The sequence below is a fragment of the Lepisosteus oculatus genome, chromosome 23, assembly GCF_040954835.1.
Source record: "Lepisosteus oculatus isolate fLepOcu1 chromosome 23, fLepOcu1.hap2, whole genome shotgun sequence".
NCBI classification, from domain to species: Eukaryota; Metazoa; Chordata; class Actinopteri; order Semionotiformes; family Lepisosteidae; genus Lepisosteus; species Lepisosteus oculatus.
In genome coordinates, this window is record NC_090718.1 from 2,680,134 (window position 1) to 2,699,546 (window position 19,413).

The 19,413-nt window shown below is 48.5% G+C and overlaps 1 protein-coding gene across 9 annotated transcripts; it reads right to left on the reverse strand.

The window, feature by feature from the left end:
* Window positions 1-700: 700 nt before the first annotated feature.
* pex5 (peroxisomal biogenesis factor 5) lies at window positions 701-19,173 on the reverse strand. 9 transcript variants are annotated; one of them, XM_069182381.1, is made up of 17 exons: window positions 18,537-18,702; window positions 17,911-18,070; window positions 17,791-17,826; window positions 16,970-17,093; window positions 15,354-15,500; window positions 14,137-14,236; window positions 12,987-13,077; window positions 12,362-12,484; window positions 9,777-9,890; window positions 9,371-9,460; window positions 8,450-8,569; window positions 7,541-7,684; window positions 6,743-6,813; window positions 4,505-4,729; window positions 3,154-3,319; window positions 2,471-2,628; window positions 701-1,678 (listed from the first exon to the last, which is right to left on the reverse strand). In XM_069182381.1, the coding sequence occupies exons 1-17, from the start codon at window positions 18,698-18,700 to the stop codon at window positions 1,438-1,440; spliced, it is 2,274 nt and encodes a 757-aa protein (XP_069038482.1). In that variant the 5' UTR covers window positions 18,701-18,702; the 3' UTR covers window positions 701-1,437. The 9 variants fall into 9 exon arrangements, with proteins under 9 accessions (XP_069038482.1, XP_069038488.1, XP_069038487.1 ...); XM_069182387.1 differs by lacking the exon at window positions 18,537-18,702 and adding an exon at window positions 18,760-19,173 and having other exon boundaries at window positions 17,791-18,070; XM_069182386.1 differs by lacking the exon at window positions 18,537-18,702 and adding an exon at window positions 18,760-19,173 and having other exon boundaries at window positions 17,791-18,075.
* Window positions 19,174-19,413: the final 240 nt, after the last annotated feature.

The following is a 19,413-nucleotide window of genomic DNA, read 5'->3' on the forward strand; positions in this document are numbered from 1 at the left end:
GTGGGGGATTATTAAGAGGCCATGATTGGTAAGAGCCAATGGGAAATTTGGCCAGGACGCCGGGGTTACACCTCTACTCTTTTCGAGAAACGCCCTGGGATTTTTAATGACCACAGAGAGTCAGGACCTCGGTTTTACGTCTCATCCGAAGGACAGCGGTTGCCCCCTGCTGGCCCCACTAACACCTCTTCCAGCAGCAGCCTTAGCTTTCCCAGGAGTCTCCCATCCAGGTACTGACCAGGCTCACACTGCTGAGCTCCAGTGGGGCTGCCTGTTGTGAATTGCAGAGTGATATGGCTGCTGGCAGCCATTTGCAGAAGAACACCTCTTAAAAACGTTTTTTTTTTTTCTCCTGCAGTATTAAATTCTGCTTTTTTCCGCATTCCTCCAGTATCAGACAGCCGCTTATTCCTGGAAATAGGCTTTCACAAAAGCATCACCTGGGTGACAGACTAGACCGCACTCTGGCTGGTAAACAAATCCATAAAGACAATACGGAGACACTGATTATCCTGGCCAGCACACGTCTGAAAGGTGGAAGGAAGGAAACTGGGCGGCCCGACAATTCCCTGGAACATGCAGACTCCACACAGAAGGTAATCAGCTCAGGAAAGAAGAGTTAATTAATGATGAGCTCCAAGAATGCAGACGGACTCCTTTTTAAGAAGCTGTAATAGTGACACACCGTGTGACACAGATGTCGGTATGAATTGAATTCCTTTTTATTATGTACCATTATTTTGCACTGTATTTTACAATAGGTGGCAGAATTCCATTTACAAATGAACAAGTTTATATTACAAGAGCATGGCCTAATGATGCTGAAATTAAAATACACCGAGAGAGGGAGAGTTCACCCCCCTCTCCCCTCAGTGACTGTGCCCAACCGTTAAGAGTCCTGCTACTCTCTCCTGTCTTCCTCTCCTCCCATCTTGTCTTACTGTCTCTCCTGTCCCACTGTCTCTCTCCTCCTCCTGTCTTACTGTCTCTCCTTCTCCTCCTGTCTTACTGTCTCTCCTTCTCCCCCTATCTTACTGTCTCCTGTCCCACTTTCTCTCCTCCTCCTCCTGTCCCACTTTCTCTCCTCCTCCTCCTGTCTTACTGTCTCTCCTGTCCCACTGTCTCTCCTGGAATTACATCTATGGATACACAACTGCTGCTTTACGACAGAGCTCTAAAAATAATGGAAAACACCACGTTTGGAAAATTAACTGGAGTTCTACTGCAGCCAGTTTAGGTCTGTCTTCAGGTGTGCTCCATGGCAACGAGACACCGGCCTTCCCCTGCCTGTCCCCGCTAACGTCCCCACCCCTCACCGCCGTCGTCTCCCTCTCGCCCCCCTCTTCCTCCTCCTCGCCCCACTGTCCCACTCGCGCACCCTCCTCCTCGGACGAAACACTCACACAGTATCTGCCCCCCCGCCCCCGCCCCCCTCTCTCAGTCCCCCTCCTTCTCTCGCAGGCCGAACGCTCTAAGCAGCGTGTCCAGGTCGCGGCTGTCGGCCGCCGCATACAGCTCGCTCTCTCCCAGCATGCTCAGCGCCATGCGCAGCGTGGACCAGATGTTCTCCGACATGGCAGCCCCGCCCCCGCGGGGTCCCGCCCCCGGCACAGGCCCCGCCCCTTCCTGCGCCGCCCGCTGGAGAGAAAGCGCCTCCAGGAAGTGCTCCACAGCTTCCCTAGCAACGAGAGAGAGAGAAAAGCTAACAAAGAGAAAACAGTAGTAAACACCCCTAAACAGACTAGCAACACCCGCCGGCACAGATTCAACTCCTTAAAGCAACACACGGTAATCACAGCACACACATTGGAGACAATTCCTACACTGTTCAAGAGGAACTGGAGTTCCAGTTTCTCAGACCAGTTATTAAATGTCAGAAACAAAATTAATTCATTGAAATAGAATGTACAAATGTCAAATTAAGCGTGAAATCCAGGGAACTTTGTGAAAAGTACTGTAAGTTGCCATGCTGTCGTAAACTCACATTCGAGTTCCCATGAACTGCGATGTGAAGCAGCCCTTCCTGCTCACTAGTCCCTGTAATGACTAATGTAAGATGTTGTACGAGAGAATAAGTACAGGTTGTGTAGCAGACATTTCACCGCAGAAATGTTCCTGCGTGATCTGCAGGCAGAGTTAACAAGTAGTATTTGTCAGCAAATCTGTCTGGAAGTGGAGAGCAATATTTCTATGGGATTAAAAGAGAGGGATTCACAAGTCTGCTTGTTTACAGTGTAATAGGGCCGCCTTATCTCACTAAGTTTTGTTGGCTCGTTCTGAATGGCAAAACGTGGTGCTGTGCAGACCTGGAACTTTTGTCTATTTTGTGATGTAAATTGGAGGTTTTACAAGTTACTGTGTACACTTTACTTTCATTGTGGCTTGAAATGCACTCATCAGTCCTGATTCTTTATAACCACGAATAATGCAAAAATTGCATCGCAGTTCCCCCTTAACACATGTGGCTTACCTGTGTGCTCCCAGGTTGACACAGCTAATCCCCAGATTGTAGCGGCTTCTGATGAAACCTGGCTGCAGTTCCAGTGCTCTCCTGTAGGCGGCGACAGCCTCTTCTGACCGGCTGCCGTTGGCCAGCGTGGCACCCAGCTTGTTCCACAGAAGGTAGTCCTGAGGGATAAAGGGAAAAAAAGCACAGTTACAAACGAGAGGAGTCCATCTAGATCAGAGCTCACCGACCCAGGAAATCCTCACAAAATCCACTGCAACAACATGGCTGGACAACTTGTTCCTTAGTTGTTCCCCACTCCCACAACTCTTTATGTAAAAAAGTGCCTCCGGTTCTCAGTTTTAAAGGTACTTCCCCGTCTTCAGTTTTAAATGCAGTTCCTTGTTGTTCCACCTCCACATGGTTCCTCTTGGTTCGTGTTACAGTGTTGATTCTGAGGAAGCCTGACATTTCCAATACTTTTATACATCAGATCCCCTCATAGTCTCCACTGGTCAAGACTAAAAAGGTTAAATTCCTTCAGCCCGTCATGTGTTACTACAGAGATAGGGCTCGTCTTGTACAGAGTATGCATGCACAGGCTAATCACAGTGTTTTCTAATAGTCTGGCAGTATTAATTCATACAGTACATTCACAGTGAGTATGATCAGAACATGCAGCGCCGTGTTTAAAGATCTTCTAGTACCTGCGGCCTCACGCTCAGCGCGGTGTTGAAGCAGTCCACTGCCTTGTCGAATTCTCCGCTCAGGTTGAACAGGACCCCCAGCCCACACTGGACATCGGGGTCCACCTCCCCAGGGTCGGAGTTCACCGCCGTCAGGAAGAGAGCCTGCACCTCTGAGAACAGGGTCCTGTCAGACACAAGGTGTCGATTACTGATTGCTAATGATCGCAATTCTGACCACATGAAGACAAAAAGGAACAGACACGAGGTATCGATTACCAATCTCCAGTGATGGCAATTCTGACGGCATGCATACAAAAAAGAATCTTAACAAGTAGCTCTATTTTCTGAAACATCTAGTATGTTAACAGAAGATGAACGATTTTGAAGTACCTTCAAAATCAAAATAACTTTAACAATAAAGCTGCTGGAAGACATCTTGATAAAGTACCACTTTCAGGAAAATGTTAAGAAGATTACCTGATGCAGAATAAAAAGACAAAATTGATCTTTAAGGAGCAGCAAAGGGTAGGTAGAAACATGGAGCATTCTGATTGGCTGGTACAGCCACTCATTTCTCTCATTTGCATACTTGATTGAAAGCTTGAATTGACCCAGTTTTCTCACACAAAGCACTTATCTTCTATAAAACTATATTTTAATGTTTTATTGAATTGAAATGAATCTGACAGCAATACATATACCATTCTTTCCATCATTTGCATAGTAATTTGAGGACTGTGGAGCAGAGGTTTGTACCTCTGGGGGGACAAGATGCCCACATGGTTTCAGAAGGTAAAAGATCGAAAAACACAAACCACTTCAACGCTCTTTGATAAGGGCACTGGGTGCAGTCAAGGTTATAATAATAATAATAATTGCTTACACTTCTATAGCGCTTTTCTGGACACTCCACTCAAAGCTCTTTACAGGTCATGGGGACTCCCCTCCACCACCCCCAGTGTGCAGCCCCACCTGGATGATGCGACGGCAGCCAGAGTGCGCCAGAACACTCCCCACACATCAGCTATCAGTGGGGAGGAGAGCAGAGTGATGAAGCCAGTTCAGAGATGGGGATTATTAAGAGGCCATGATGGGTAAGGGCCAATTGGAAATTTGGCCAGGATACCGGGGTTACACCCCTACTCTTTTCGAGAAGCACCCTGGGATTTTTAATGACCACAGAGAGTCAGGACCTCGGTTTTACACTCATCCGAAGGACGGCACCTGTTTACAGTATAGTGTCCCCGTCACTATACTGGGGCATTAGGACCCACATGGACTGCAGGGTGAGCGCCCCCTGCTGGCCCCACTCACACCTCTTCCAGGGTTAGGGGGCGCTACCCTAGAACGAGGGGGGGGGGGGACTCACTCGGGCAGTAGGGAGCCGAACCTCTCCCTCTCGCGGTCCCTGGCCCGGTCGCCGCCGCCGCCGCCGCCGCCCTCCCTGGCTCTGTCCACCAGGTGGCGGTATTTGGGGTTCTGGGCCAGCCAGTCGCGCAGCGTCTCGCAGGCCTGCTTGTGCAGCGACTCGTTGGTGAAGCTGACCGCCAGGGCCATGAGCGCCACCAGGTTGTCGCTCTTCAGCTGGATACACCTGCGGGAGGGAGGGCGGGCGCCGCATGAGTCAATACCGCGGCCGACACCGTTTCAACGACAGCAGAGCTCAATACCAGACTGGATCTGCAGTACAGCACACAGCTCTGAATACCACATTACCATTATATAGCATCACCATATTATATTACCATATATAATATTGTATAATCATCATATTGTATATTATATATTATAGATTTTTTATCATATAAAAGCTGTTTTACATATAACAGCTTTTTTCCCCAGGCAGCGACTCCTATTAATTACTTAAACCTGTGGTATTTAAACTGAATACAGATTACTTCGTTTACAACTACGGCCTTATGGGTATTAATAATATTATCTGTATATGGCTATTTATTATGGACAGATAATTATAATTCATAAATATGTATGGAGTTAGCACAGGTAGGAAGAGAAAAAGATTCTTTAGCATCATAGTCAACAACAATACGCGCATCGTTCTAGCCGATCGCTTGGATAGTGATCTATTACAAAAGAATGAAAAATGTAAATATGATATCTGTATCGTATGTAGCTGGCTTATTTGAGTAGAACTGCGCTGTTCACCGAGCTTGCTATAATGATCTGGATGGTATGTTTAGGGGGGTTTTTGAGTAAACTTGTCTTCGGGTCAGAACAGGGGAGGAAGAAATAATGGAATTATTATTTTCGATTTGACAATCTCCCGCCTTCCAAACAGATTTTCAGGAACAAACTAGGTTTGGATACTGGAGTATGAGTGTAATAATTATCTTATTATATAATATCATATTATATTACCATATTACCACAATATATTCCATATACAAAATATATAACCATATTATATAGCATTACCATAGCGGTATAGTACCACATTAATGTCATGCAGAAAAAGCACTAGTTTCAGGGTTTAACAGGACGAGGTCAACAGACACAGCTGAAGGCACTGATGGGCGTTTTCACTCATCTTCCACCCATCCATCCATTTTCTAGCTGCTCCTTCAAATTCAGGGGTGCAGCCAGAGCCTATCCTGGCAAGCAGCAGGCACAAGGTGGGGTACAGCCTGGATGGGACGCCCGTCCTTCGCCGGGCACACACAGACTCCCACTCCTGCGCTAGAGCTAGTTTTTAACCCACCAGCATGTGTGTGGACCTTGGGAGGAACTGGAGCACCTGGAGGAAAGCCCATGCAAACAGAGGGAGAACATGCAAACTCCACACAGACAGCACCCCAGGAACTGAACCCGGGGCCCCAGCTCTGCGAGGCAGCAATGCTCAGGCAGCTGTGCCACCATGCCGCCCTTCACTAATCCTAAAAGGAAGAAGTTGAAGTTTCCACTGGGGGGTATTTACACTGCAGGGCAGCGATCGGGCCTTGAGGGCAGAACGTTTTACAGGACGGTTTCGTCGAGACAGTAGAGAAAAGCTTCCCAGAGGCACTCTGGTGGGGGAGACATGCCTTTCAATGTCTTTCCCAGCTTTGCCCCGCAAGAGGAGTGTGGCGCAGACAAGGCTAGTCGAGCCCCGCAAGGGGTCGGGGAGTGATAAGTCTGCAGCGACACTCTCAGCGGCACCGTGTCCGGCGCGTTGGCCGTCGTCGAGGCGTCCCCTCTCCTCCAACCAGCCACCCCCTCCCTCCCACCGGTACGTTGACCCCATCCTGCCTAGGCGATGCCTTAAAAGACGAGTCTGCCCCCTTGCGGGGAAGCGCAGATGTCAAATTGAGCAGGAATAACAACTGGCAAATCCAAAAAGGGAAAGCAATGCCACAGAGAACAGTCCGCCCCACAGAGATCAGCCCTTCGCGCTCGTTAGTGAGGAGCTAATTCACCCCCGCAGCTCATCTCGCCGTTTCTCAACGGAAGTTAAGGTATCGGCTCAAATTCTCTCTTTCTTTTGAGACTGGTGTCCTCATCTTTTTTTTTAACCCGCCACGAGCGCATGGGCTTTGCTAGTGAGGAACTCGCGACGAGATCTGAATTCGAGTTCTTCGTTTTAGCGGGTGCTGCAGTGCCTGCGTTGTACCTGCGGAGGGCGCTGATGGCCGCAAATTCCTGCTCATTCTCCGCCTGGGAGGTGCCCAAGTACTGCCAAGCCTAAGGGAGAGAGAGAAAGAAAGAAGGTGGGACGGTGTCAGACCAAGTCCCGTGCTGTTTAAAGAGGAACTGCAACTCTATTTTCATATTTCGGGGGTTAGAAAGAATCAGCACTGATGAGTGCATTTCAGACAACAATGAAAGTAAAAGTCACGTAGTAACTTGTAAAACCTCCAATTTACATCCCAAAATAGATTCAATTTCCAGGTCTGCGCAGCACCATGTCCTGCGATTCAGAACAAGGTAACAAAACTTCCGGTGAGGTGAAGCGGCTCTATTACAGAGTAAACAAGCAGGCTTGTGAATCCCTCTCTTTTAATCCAACAGAAATTACGTTTTCGACTTACAGATGGCTTTGCTGATAAATACTACTTGCAGCAAGATCACTCTGCAGCAGATCACGCTGGAACATTTTTCTGCAGTGAAATATCTACTGCACCACCTGTACGCGCTCATTCATCCATCACATTACATTAGTCCTAATGGTGACTAGTGAGCAGGAAGGTCTGACTCACGTAGCAATTCGAGGGAACTTGAATGTGAGTGGCGTCGACAGGACGACCTACAGTACTTTCACAAAGTTAACGATTTTGTCCCATTTTTTTCATACCGTCACTGAATTTATCCTGCTCCTGAAAGTTCATAACTGGTCTGAGAAACTGGGACGGCAGTTCCCCTTTAAACACTGTAAACACCCCTGCTGCAGACACAGCGCCCCCCTCAGTACCAGCTGGTTGTTGGGCTCTCTCTGCACGGCGCTCTCAAACAGCCTCACTGCCCCGGGAATGTCTCCGCGCTCCAGCTTCTTCACGCCCTCCGCCAGTGGGTCCGGGTGCGAGAGGTAGGGGTTGTCCTGCTCAAACTCGTATCCCTGACAGACAGAGAGAGACCAGAGTGAAACCAGATACACTGCATTAATACAGAGGGGTTAATACAGACACTGCAGGGCATTAACAAGAATTCACACACACAGGGGGGTTAACTAATAATTCATAATAATTGCTTACACTTATATAGCACTGGACACTCCACTCAAAGCACTTTACAGGTAATGGGGACTCCCACTACCACCACCAATGTGCAGCCCCACCTGGATGATGCGACGGCAGCCATGGTGCGCCAGAACGCTCCCCACACACCAGCTATTAGTGGGGAGGAGAGCAGAGTAATGAAGACAATTCATAGAGGGGGATTACAGCCCTTCCTGCTCACTAGTCACTGTAATGACTATTGTAATCCCCATTATTGTTATAGATACTACAGTGCATTACCAAGCACACACACAGAGGGGTTAATACAGAAACTACAGTGCATTAACAAGTAAACACAGAGAGAGGGGTTAATTCCAGACAAAACACTCCACCACTCCAGTGCACTAACACAGCGGAGGTGGGAATCACATACTGTCTAACAGCCAGCATCCCTCTGCCAGCGACTTCCACACCCTACCGCTGGTAACACTCCCCAGTGCCCCACGGCAGAGAAGTGCACGTGCCCCATCACATGCTTCTCCACCGGGCATTCCACTGGAAATGAAAATCAAAAGCGCCCCAAAGCAAGCAGGCGTTGCACAGAGCCAGAGGGAGAAGCACTCAAGACACACACACACGCACACATGCACGCACGTCAGCCACACCTTGTCATAGGACGAGGACATGAGGTCGTCGTACTCGCTCAGCCACGGGTGAGCCTCGGCGTCTCTCTTGGCCATCTCCTCCCACTCCGCTTGCAGCTTCTCCCAGAAATCCACGTCACTCTGCAGGTACAGTCACAGGGAACAATGTCAGAGGAGACAAAAACTACAGCTCCCATGTTGCACTGCAAACCCTGAACTGCCCGTAGGGATTTTCTAACGTGGTCAAAGGCACTATGTGAACTGCAGTTCTTACAAAACTGCACATCTCTGAAATAGTGATGGGATAGACACTATGATGCAATACTACTCCAAGTACCATTAATGGACATATAGCTTCCCATTGCCATATGGGATATGTAGTTCTCTAAAGAACTACATGGGTTAATGGTATTCTAAGTACCATTAATGGACATATGGCTGCCCAGTGCCATGTGGGATATGTAGTTCCTTAGAGAAAGTTCTCTAACAAACTACATATCCCACATGGCACTGGGCAGCCATATGTCCATTAATGGTACTTAGGAGTAGTAACGCATCATAGTATTTATCCTATCACTGTTTCTATAAATCACTATATATGAAAGTTACTTCACACAAAAGGGTTGTTTCTAACTGTCACTAACAAGCCCTGGGCAGTACAGTCTGTTCACTTCTTAATTAAACAAGTGTTGCGTAAGAACTGCACTTGTAGCTGTTAATAATGTCCTCTTCTGCAGTTAACAGGACATCACAGGTTCACAGTTTCACAGAGTGCCCTTGTGTATTCTCCAGTCTGTAGTCCTCTTTAAGTAACTGGACCCTTGTACAACCTCTCAGGGCACTAAACCAGGTGGCTTCATAAGAAAGACACATAACAGGTGGGTCCGTTGGGCCACAGAGATTCGGTCAAGAACAGTTCTGATAGTGGGGCTCCCCAGTTACCTCCACAGCTGCCTTCGCTTTCTCAAAGTCAGGGTTAGGGGAGAGAGCGCCCCCTGTGGTGAACTCATCCACCCAGGACTCTACCTCCACCTGAGAAAGAGAGGAAAAATTCAAAAGAAGGGCAGAGACTTAGAGAGAGATCAGGACACGTACACCGAGAGCGATTAACTGCAAGAACACAAGCATGGTGCTCAGAGAGACAGGGGCGGACGCCTTTGTTTTTTATTCTCTCGTTCGGACTTTTCCTAATTTCTTTCCTCTCTTGTTCACTCCATCCCGGTCTCCCTCTCATCTCTTTCACTCCCAACCTCACTCAGCACAAATGCAAACTACAAGCCTAAAAAAAAGCATCTAAAAAACTACAAATCCATGCAGCGCTCTACTGCACCTCCCCTTGGGGTCCTACCTGGTTGATATTAGCCGCCCAGTTCTTTGCCTGTTCAGCCTGCTTGCTATCAGTTTCCTTCCTCACCTCGCTGGTTTCTGTGGTGACTGTGACCTTGTGAATCTGTCTAAGTAACTTGGTGGGAGGGGTGGAACCGGGCAGGGGTTGGGGGGGAGTTGAGGCAGTTTAAAAGTGTGTCAGAGAACAGGAGAGAGCTGAGACAAGACAGTGAGGACGCACAGAACCAGACAAACTAAATAGAGCAAGAACTGTGTCTGTCCGATACGGATTCAAATGGTAAGCTGGGAGCTCTCAACTACTTCTGCCTGAGAACAGGGGTTCCCAATAACAGTTCTGGGTCCTTTATAAAGTTCTTAACTGATAATAATTAATAATTATACATTATATTTATAATATATTATAACAGACTCACACACACACACCAGGGCCAGTTTTCCCAGAAGCAGAAACCCACACAAACACGAGGAGAACATGTAAACTCCACATAGACAGCACCCCAGCAATAGAACCCAGGGCTCCAGCGCTGCCAGGCTGCAGTGCACAAATGTGTAGTGCCCGGCTTTTAGTTCTTAAAGCTTCGAACGCGATTTCCAACAGGCGGCCATCAGGGACCAATATCTGGGAGCTGCTCTCACACAGCCGCGAGGGCCAGACTGGAAACAGCTGGACCTCTGCAGAAGGACAGAAGCGCTCACCGTGAGTGGGTGTGATCCCCCCTGCCCCCCCCCAACCTGCCCAAGCTGAGGGTCTACAGGGCGAGGAGAGACCGCGCACATCACTGCGTGCCGGAAACAGCACCTTTAAAAAATGGAGGGAGGGGACTTCTTAAAACTTGGGGCTAGACGTGCAGAAACAGGTGAGCCGAGAGTCAGTGCAGGGCATCAGCCATGCCCATGGAATGAGAGCCAACAGACACGGGGAACCCCAGCAGGCTTGGGACCCATGAATACAGGCTCTAGGACAGCCCATGTGCTCTACCAAAGCGAACCTCTGTACAGGCTGGTGCAGATGTCCTGGACTGAGACTGGACCCAGACCGATCTGGTTTTGAACTCCTGAGGACCCAATCATTGACTTGACCCAGAACGAACACTTTCGGACCTGTTAGCGGCCAATGAGGGTTTTAGGGTTGTAATCCGAGTGAACCCCACCACTCCATCCTGCATGTTACAGGATGTAGGGTCCCCTGCATATTTCAGTCCGTACCGACTATACAGCACAGAAAACACATTCCGCACAGCTGACCATACCTTAGAGAATATACACTCTACAACACAGCACACAGAAGACATAATAAAAGGTACAAAACGAAAGGAGGATGGCTAGGCACCATCTAATTTGGTCGTTGGTTGTTAATTGGTTCCAGGATCTCATCCAGCCCGTTCGTGAATGAAGCCAAAGTATTGATCGTGGCTGGGCACTGTTCGGATCAATATCTTATCAAGTGAGCATGTACTGGGAACTCCGCCGGTACACCAGGAATCAGGTTGAGTGAAAGGTGCCCTGATTGATCAGGTGCACTGGGCCAGAGGCCAGTCATTTGGCAGGGAATGTCTTTGGGAGGTGAAGTTGAGTCTAAGTACAAGTTCTACTTTGACATTATCTCTGGATATTGCACAGTGTGCAGCACAGCCGGTACGCTAATATACTTTATTCAGTACATCATGTTTCATCTACAGGGCATCGTCTATATGGTATATTATAAACTAGAGTTTGAAATATCTGGGAAAATTAAAAAAGATATTGAACAACATAGCTTGAAATATCTGGGAACGCATATCGATCAGAGGCTGGGCTTCACTGAGAATATAGACAGCTTTTTTAAGAAAGAGGTTTTTAAATTCCAAGACTACAGAACTTGAATGTCAGTCACAATGTCCGAGAGATGGCTTATAAAAAGCCTCGTTGAGAGCATTTAACAGGACAGTTTGGTATGGAAACCTGGGGCTGAAAAGCAAAACCAAACTGTCCAGGAAAAAAATTATTAGGAAAAAGCATCCCCCAGCTCAGCGATTTATATCCTAATACAGTTCTCAGAATGGCCAGGAAGATCACAGCTGCCTCCACACACCCACTCCATTCCCAATTCATAATGCTCTCATCAGGGAGTATTCAGATAAAACCACTTATAAGAAGTCCTTTGTCCCCTCTGCAATTAAACAGCTCAATGAATGTGTGTAAATGTAGTCCTCCCTCTATCCATTTATGTATTATGTGCTGTTGTTATGATTTTATGTTTTCCTAGTGTGTTTTATATTTTTAAAGGAGAAGCCAAAGACAAACTTCCACAGTAGTGGTCAATAAAGTACCTATCTATATAGAAAACACTACAGTACTTAGTCCTGCGTTTATATTGTATATTCTATGCTGTAGCCCATGCAGTGTTCTGCACAGTAAATTCTCTATGTGATCAAGCTTACAGTGTTTATAAGACAGATCATACTTTATATAGTGGCAATCTGTAGGGTGAAATCCATGCGGATTGACTGCATAGTGAAGGACTGTCTATAGTGTGTAGTCTGGAAGCTGTACTATCTGTAAGCAACGAGTCGTCTCTAGTCTCTGCTTGGGTGTGAGGGGTCCTACCTGGTCGATGTTAGTAGCCCAGTGTTGTGCCTGTTCAGCCTGCCTGTTATCAGTGCTCTCCCTCACCTCGCTGGTTTCTATGGTGACTGACCCCTCCCCGATCTGCCTAATAAACTTCAGAAACTAAGATGGGAACAGAGAATTACACAGCCATCAGGGGAGGAGAACAAATCACCATTGTTAACGATCATTCATCGTCAGAACCACACCTACAATTAGGATTGTCGTGGGACTCTGCCACGTTAAACTGTGCACCCCTGGACAAGAGCATTAATCTTTTTTTTTTTAGTGACTGAACACCAGGCATAAAACAGAAGAGACAGAAACACAGAAGTACCGTATCTAGCCAAGCTGAGATCTCGTATTAACAGTCTGAGCGCCCATCAAAGACACTCAAGCAAAATACATTTATCCTACAGGACACAGAAGAGCTGTAGGAAAGTGGACAGATCTACCATGTCTGAGGAGATGGGACTGTCGAACAGGTTTTTTATTATATTATCACCAACAGGCATCGCACTGGGCGACTTACTCAATGTTAAGTTGAGCCTGGTAAATAAAAATGAAACCAAATCAGTATATCTAAAACACTGCCCTCTCACTGGCTGTTAAAAGGGGCACTGACCTCTGTGTTCTGTAATTTGGGGTCGCTGACTTTAGCCAGAAGCTGCTTGGCGGTTTGCTGTAGATCTTCTCCGGCCTGATATTCCCGCGTCCTGACCGGAAGGAGGGAGAGAAAAGTAAACATTATTACCATCTTAAAGGAAACTATTCACCAATTCCCACGGGAAATGGTCTTCCCCCTCCCAGAGATGGTGAAAAGAACAAAATCAGTGAAGGGTGTCATCCATTTTCTAACCTCCTCTTGATTCAGGGTCGTTGGGGAGGAGGAGTCTATCCCAGCAAGCACTGGGAGCAAGGCAGGGTAGACTCTGGATGGGACGCACACCAGGGCCAGTTTTCCCTGGGCAATTAAACTACCAGCATGTCAGGACTGGGGGAGGAAACCCACAGGGGAGAACATGCAAACTCCACCCAGACAGCACCCCAGGAATTGAACCCAGGGTCCCAGTGCTGCGAGGCAGCAATGCCAAGCACTCTGCCACCATAATGCCCGCTATGGGCATTAGCAAAGGAAAAAGAAACTAATCGCATCTCAATGTTGGTTGTTTTTAGGAAGGGGCCCACTTCACGTAGAATTCAGCCCGGACACTGGGGTCAACACTGTGACTCAATCTCATTCTGTGCGATTTTAAAAGACTGTGTCTGGACAGACGGTCAGCACCCCGTCAGTTGGTCTGTGGCTGATCAGTCACCCGGTGTCCGGTCAGCCAGTCAGCGTCATTGTGATGCAGTATTTGGTCAGCTGGTAAGTGTCTTGTCAGTCACTCCATGTTAATGTGGTGCAGTGCCATCAGCCAGTGTCCAGTCAGACGGTCAGTGTCTGGACCGGTGGTTGGCATCCCGTCAGTTGGTTGGTTTCTGATCAGTCACCTGGTGTCCGGTCAGTCAGTGTTAATGTGATGCACAGTATTTGTCCAACCAGTGTTCAGACAGCTGGTCAATGTCTGGTCCGTCACTCCCTGTTAATGTGGTGCAGTGCTGTCAGCCAGTGTCCAGTCAGTTGGGCAGCGTCTGGACAGCCGGTCAGCCTCCAGTCAGTTGGTCACTGTCTGATCAGTCACCCGGTGTCCGGTCAGCCAGTCAGTGTCATTGTGATGCAGTATCTGGTCAGCCAGCATCCAGTCAGCCGGTCAGCGGGTACTCCTCCTCACCACTCGTTGTCCTGCTCCTTCTCCCCCAGGTCTCCCAGCCACAGCTTCTCCTCCGACTGCTCCAGGTACTCCTCTGCCCAGCGCACAGGCGCGGCCGGGTCTGGGAGCGACAGCGAGAGAGAGAAACGGCGTCAGCAGCGGCAATCCCAGAGTCCCCTGCGGCTCTTTGCAGATGGGCGGCAGTCGCTCCCCTGCCTTGTTTCAAGCAACGGCCGGGTGAGATGGTGAACTGAAGGGGAACTGCAGTCCCCATTTCTCAGACCGGCTCTTAAATCTCGGTAACAAAATTAATTCACTGATGGCGGAAAAAAAAACTACAAAGATACTGTATAGTCGCCATGTTGCCGCAAACTCGCATTCGAGTTCCCACAAATTGAGATGGTTTGCGGCCCTTCCTGTTCACTAGTCCCTGTAATGACTGTGATGGACGAGCGAATAGGTACAGGTTGTGCAGCAGATATTTCTCCCCAGAAATGTTCCAGCGTGATCTGCAGGCAGAGTTAACAAGTAAGTATTATCTGTCAGCAAAATCATCTCATGGTCGAGAGCAATATTTCTACTGGATGAAAAGAGCTGGATTCACAAGCCTGATTGTTTACAGCATCATAGAGCAGCTTCACCTCACTGGAAATTTTGTTGCCTCGGTCTGAATTGTAGAACATGGTGCTGCACAGACCTGGAAATATAATCTATTTTGTGATGTCAATTGGAGGTTTTACAAGTCACGGTGAAGATTTTACCTTTATTGGGGTTTGAAATGCACTCATTAATACCTGATTCTTTCTAACCCCAAAATATAAGAACAGCTCCCCTGTAATTACTAACCACCAAACAGACCATATGGGGGGGACTGGTCTCTCATTTGTAACCATTCTGGAAGGCTTTCAGAAGAGTATCATCTTAAGCAACACACCTGGCAAGGAAGTTGCTCACAGTCCCCAGACTACAAGCACAAGCCTCACACTGCCAGTCCTCAATTTCTTGCAAGAGAGGACTCACTGATGATCTCACACCCTTTGAGTAATCGCTTCACTTTTGGAAACTGTAGAACTTTACATCTGTAAAGGAGGACTAAATAACGTGTTGTGCAATGTCAATATCCCTTCCCCCAACTTCAATTTTACCATTCGCACAGCAGATTCAGGCATTTGGATGGTCCCCAGTCTCAATTCTCGAACCAGCACAGAATCAAAATCCAGCACACGGATCCAACGCACCTGTGCCGTCATCTATGAACTCCCTGGTCCAATCAGAGTCCGCCGTCTCGCTCGGCCCCGCCTGCGTCTGGGAGGGGGCGGGGTCGGGGGAGTTGAGGAACTCAGCCGCCCAATCGCCCGACAGAGCCAGGGCCGCCACCCCCGGGGCTGCGCCGAGAACCGCCAATCGGGCGCACCCGGGACGGAGAGGGCCACCAATCAGGAACAGCGGGGGAAGAAAAGAGAAGAGACAGCTCATAAATAAACAGAAGTACAGAAAGAAGGAGAGAAACATCTAAACAATCAGTGAGATGGCATCAATTGTTACATTTAACATTACACCTTAAAAGGAAAAGGGGGTGTGTTCAGGAACCTGCAGAGCAAAAGCAATCAAATACCTTTTCAGAATGCATCCTCTGATCCTGTTAACAGCTCAGGAATGGCCAGAATATTGAAAAACTTTCAGGACACATTCAACTACAAGCACAAATCAAATGCACTTGACTCTTATTTTCTCCTCTGTTCTTCCTTGTCGTGCATGTCTAGTACACCAGGTGTTGCGGTCACGTCCCAGAGTATCAGCTGGTTTGTAACAAGACATGCCTACTGTTTCCCCACAATGCACCACACATCCTAGCTGTCAAGCCTGGCTTGTAGCCCGTGAGACAAGCAGCGACCGAGCACAGGGCTGTTGGCAGACAGGGAAACAGTGAAACAGCAGTCCTGGGCCTGGTGACCCCCATACACCCGCTGGCTCGCCCTCAGTTCCACAATCCATCCCTTCAATTCACTTCATAATAACGCGATGGATTTGAACCGATTTCTCCCAGCTCTCAAAGAGGGAACTGCAATGCTATTTTTAAATTTCGGGGATTAGAAGGAATCAGCACTGATGAGTGCATTTCAAACCACAATGGAAGTAAGATGTGCACAGTAACTTGTAAAACCTCCAATTTCCATCACAAGTAAATGTCCAGGTCTGTGCAGCGCCATGTTCTGCGATTCAGAACAACAAAACTTCTGGTGAGGTGAAGCGGCTCTATTACACTTTAAACAAGCAGGCTCGTGAATCCCTCTCTTTTAATCCAGGAGAAATAATGCTCTCAACTTCCAGATGGTTCCACTGACAAATACTACTCACTGGTTCACTCTGCCTGCAGATCACGCTGGAACATTTCTGTGGCGAAATGTCTGCTGCACAACCTGTACCTATTCGCTCATCCATCACAGCACATCAGTCATTACTGGGACTAGTGAGCAGGAAGGGCTGCAAAACATCCCAATTTGTGGGAACTCCAATGCGAGTTTGCCACAACGTGGCGACTATACAGCACTTTCACAAAGTTTACGATTTATCCATTGTTCCGTCAATGAATTTACGAGAATAAATAACCGGTCTAAGAAATTGAGACTGCAGTTCCCTTTTAAACATGTTGGATCCTTAACCATTGCATTTTATAAGCAAAGTAAAATCGGCCAACTTATGACCAGAGGCAATACGCAAATATTCCAATGAAGCAACTGGATCTTAGATCCAGTAAGGATTCAATTATCTAATGAACGTGGGAAATTAGGAGGTGTGGGAGACACCAGGACCAGGCCTGGGGTAGAGTGATACAGGACAGCAGAGACGGTACCTCTCTGAGGAGCCTGTCTGTAGCTCTGCTGGTCTATCTGCTGCATCTCCACCAGCAGGTCGTCCATCTTGAAGGTGTGGGGGGGGCGGGGGGGGGCCGCGTCCTGCAGGAACTCGCTAACCAGCTAGAGGGCGACAGAGAGACGCTGGCAACCCATTGTGATTACAACAATAAATCCAATTGAATCCTTACACTTCTGTAGCGCTTTTTGGGACACGTAACAGATAATGGGGATCCCCTCCACCACCCCCAGTGTGCAGCCCCACCTGGATGATGCGCCAGTCCTCTCCTCACACACCAGCTCTCAGTGGGGAGGAGAGCAGAGTGATAAAGCCAGTTCAGAGATGGGGATTATTAGGAGGCCATGACTGGTAAAGGCCAGGGGGAAATTTGGCCAGGACACCGGGGTTACACTCCTGCTCTTTTCAAAAAACACCCTGGGATCTTTAATGACCACAGAGAGTCAGGACCTCGGTTTTACATCTCATCCAAAGGACGGAGCCTTTTTATAGTGTAGTGTCCCCGTCACTATACTGGGGCATTAGGACCCACACAGACCTCAGGGTGAGCGCCCCCTACTGGTCCCACTAACATCTCTTCCAGCAGCAACCTTATCTTTCCCAGGAGTCTCCCATCCAGGTACTGACCAGGCTCATCCCTGCTGAGCTTCAGTGGGGCTGCCAGTTGTGAGTTGCAGGATAATATAGCTGCTGGCAAATATAATGAGCAGCTGCTGTTGCTCTTGTTCCTGTAATATTGGAACGATCTACATCTCTTTCTTCAATTACTTCAAACAAGTGACTAATAATAACTTTACTCACGTCATCTTCAGTGGCAATCTCAATAGGAGTGGGAATCTGAGGGAGAGAGAGACAGGCGTTTATGATAAGAGGAAAAACTTCCAAGATCAGAACAATATGTCTCTGCTCCATGTGACTCACAGTGGGTGTGGCCCTGTGTCTCCAAGCTCCGCCTTCTCGGTCCTGGGTCATGTGACCCGTCAGCTTCATGAGCGGATTGGCACCCCCACACTCCCCCTCCACCAGATCCCGCATCGCCATGGCAGCCACCAGCTCCGGCCAATCAGTTGGCAGCCACAACCTGAACTGACCAATCACAGAGCAACAAAGACAGACAGGGATACAATATAAACACAAGGATAAAAGACAGACACACAGCCTGACAGACGATTATGCCATAGAGACAGCCTTGACTGCCTGAAGGCTATGTTATATAAACTGATATATTTAAGACTGTATAATATAGAAGCAGGAGCCCCAAAGTGACCTCAGAGCTAATTGGATTCACTGTAGGTGACACACAGAGAGCGGATTACTGACATATAACAGGTTCATTCTTCCATGCAAAAGAATATACTCCTCACACAGAGTAGGAAGACACTGGAAAATACCTAATTTAGCTATGCACAGAGAGCGCAACCTGCACACACTAGACCCTTCCCCTAAGTCACAACATCACAGAAAGACACGCTGAAGCCACAACAAGCACACGATTCACACGGCTCTCCACACGTGCGGGCGCCCTCGTACACTCGCTGTCCGCTCACCTGCTGAAGGACAGCTCACCGGCCACCGGCGGGCAGACCAAGGTAGAGGACGGTGAGGCAGGGGGCTGTTTTTGAACAGACAGAGGCAAGGCTGTCCGCCTCCGAGCCAAGACAACACAGAGAGACGGACGGGACAACAGTGCGCCGCCCCCCCTCCGCTGCATATAACTTATCAGACCACCGTCACACGGCCGTCCTCCCTCTCGGCGCAATGTCAACGTACCGCAGTACCCAGCCGGTCAAGTGTCTGCCGTAATCCTCCAATCGCTTCCCCCTCTCTGGATCCGCAGGCACAGCACCGGCCACCGTACGCCTCCTTTAATTTAACATTATTTGGCCGACGGGATTCACGAAGCCCGGCCGCGCAAGAGCTCCCGGCAGACGGGTGGCGGAGCTACGCAAAGTGCGTAGCGAGTCGCCGCTCCGGCTGCGGCTGATGCGGAAACGCCGCCGAGATTCTGCGAAGAGGTTTACGTGGCGCCAACAGCGTCCGCCGATGGAGCGGTGGAGGTGAAGGGCGGAGGTTACGCAAAACGTGTAGGGGAGGCGAAAGGGAAGGTTTGCGCAACCTTTAAACAAAGTCCATTGTGCAGCACCTCCTTCCCTCCGTCTCAGACCCGACTAGTTGAGCACCCAATCAGGGATCGATTCGCCTTGAAAAATCCTTTAAGATCTCAGTTGGACCGTTTTTTTATTTCGATTTTAAGACACACGATTATTTTAAAACGTGTTACCCTAGACCAGTTGCGGTACGGGAGTGCGTTATGTTACAACGGATGTTTTGGCTGACGCGCCAACACTTCTGTAGGTTGATCTGGTCAGATTTAAAAACCACTAAGTGGCCAGTTTAAAAGAACATTCAGTCCCATTGATAAAT

Excerpts from the sequence above, each read along its gene's own strand:
- pex5 (XM_069182381.1), bottom strand. The coding sequence starts at position 18,700 with ATGCAGCGGAGGGGGGGCGGCGCACTGTTGTCCCGTCCGTCTCTCTGT. Across the intron at positions 2,629-3,153 it reads CGCTGAGCGTGAGGCCGCAG|GACTACCTTCTGTGGAACAA; the intron begins GTACTAGAAGAT and ends TTTATCCCTCAG. Across the intron at positions 1,679-2,470 it reads GTCAACCTGGGAGCACACAG|GGAAGCTGTGGAGCACTTCC; the intron begins GTAAGCCACATG and ends TCTCGTTGCTAG.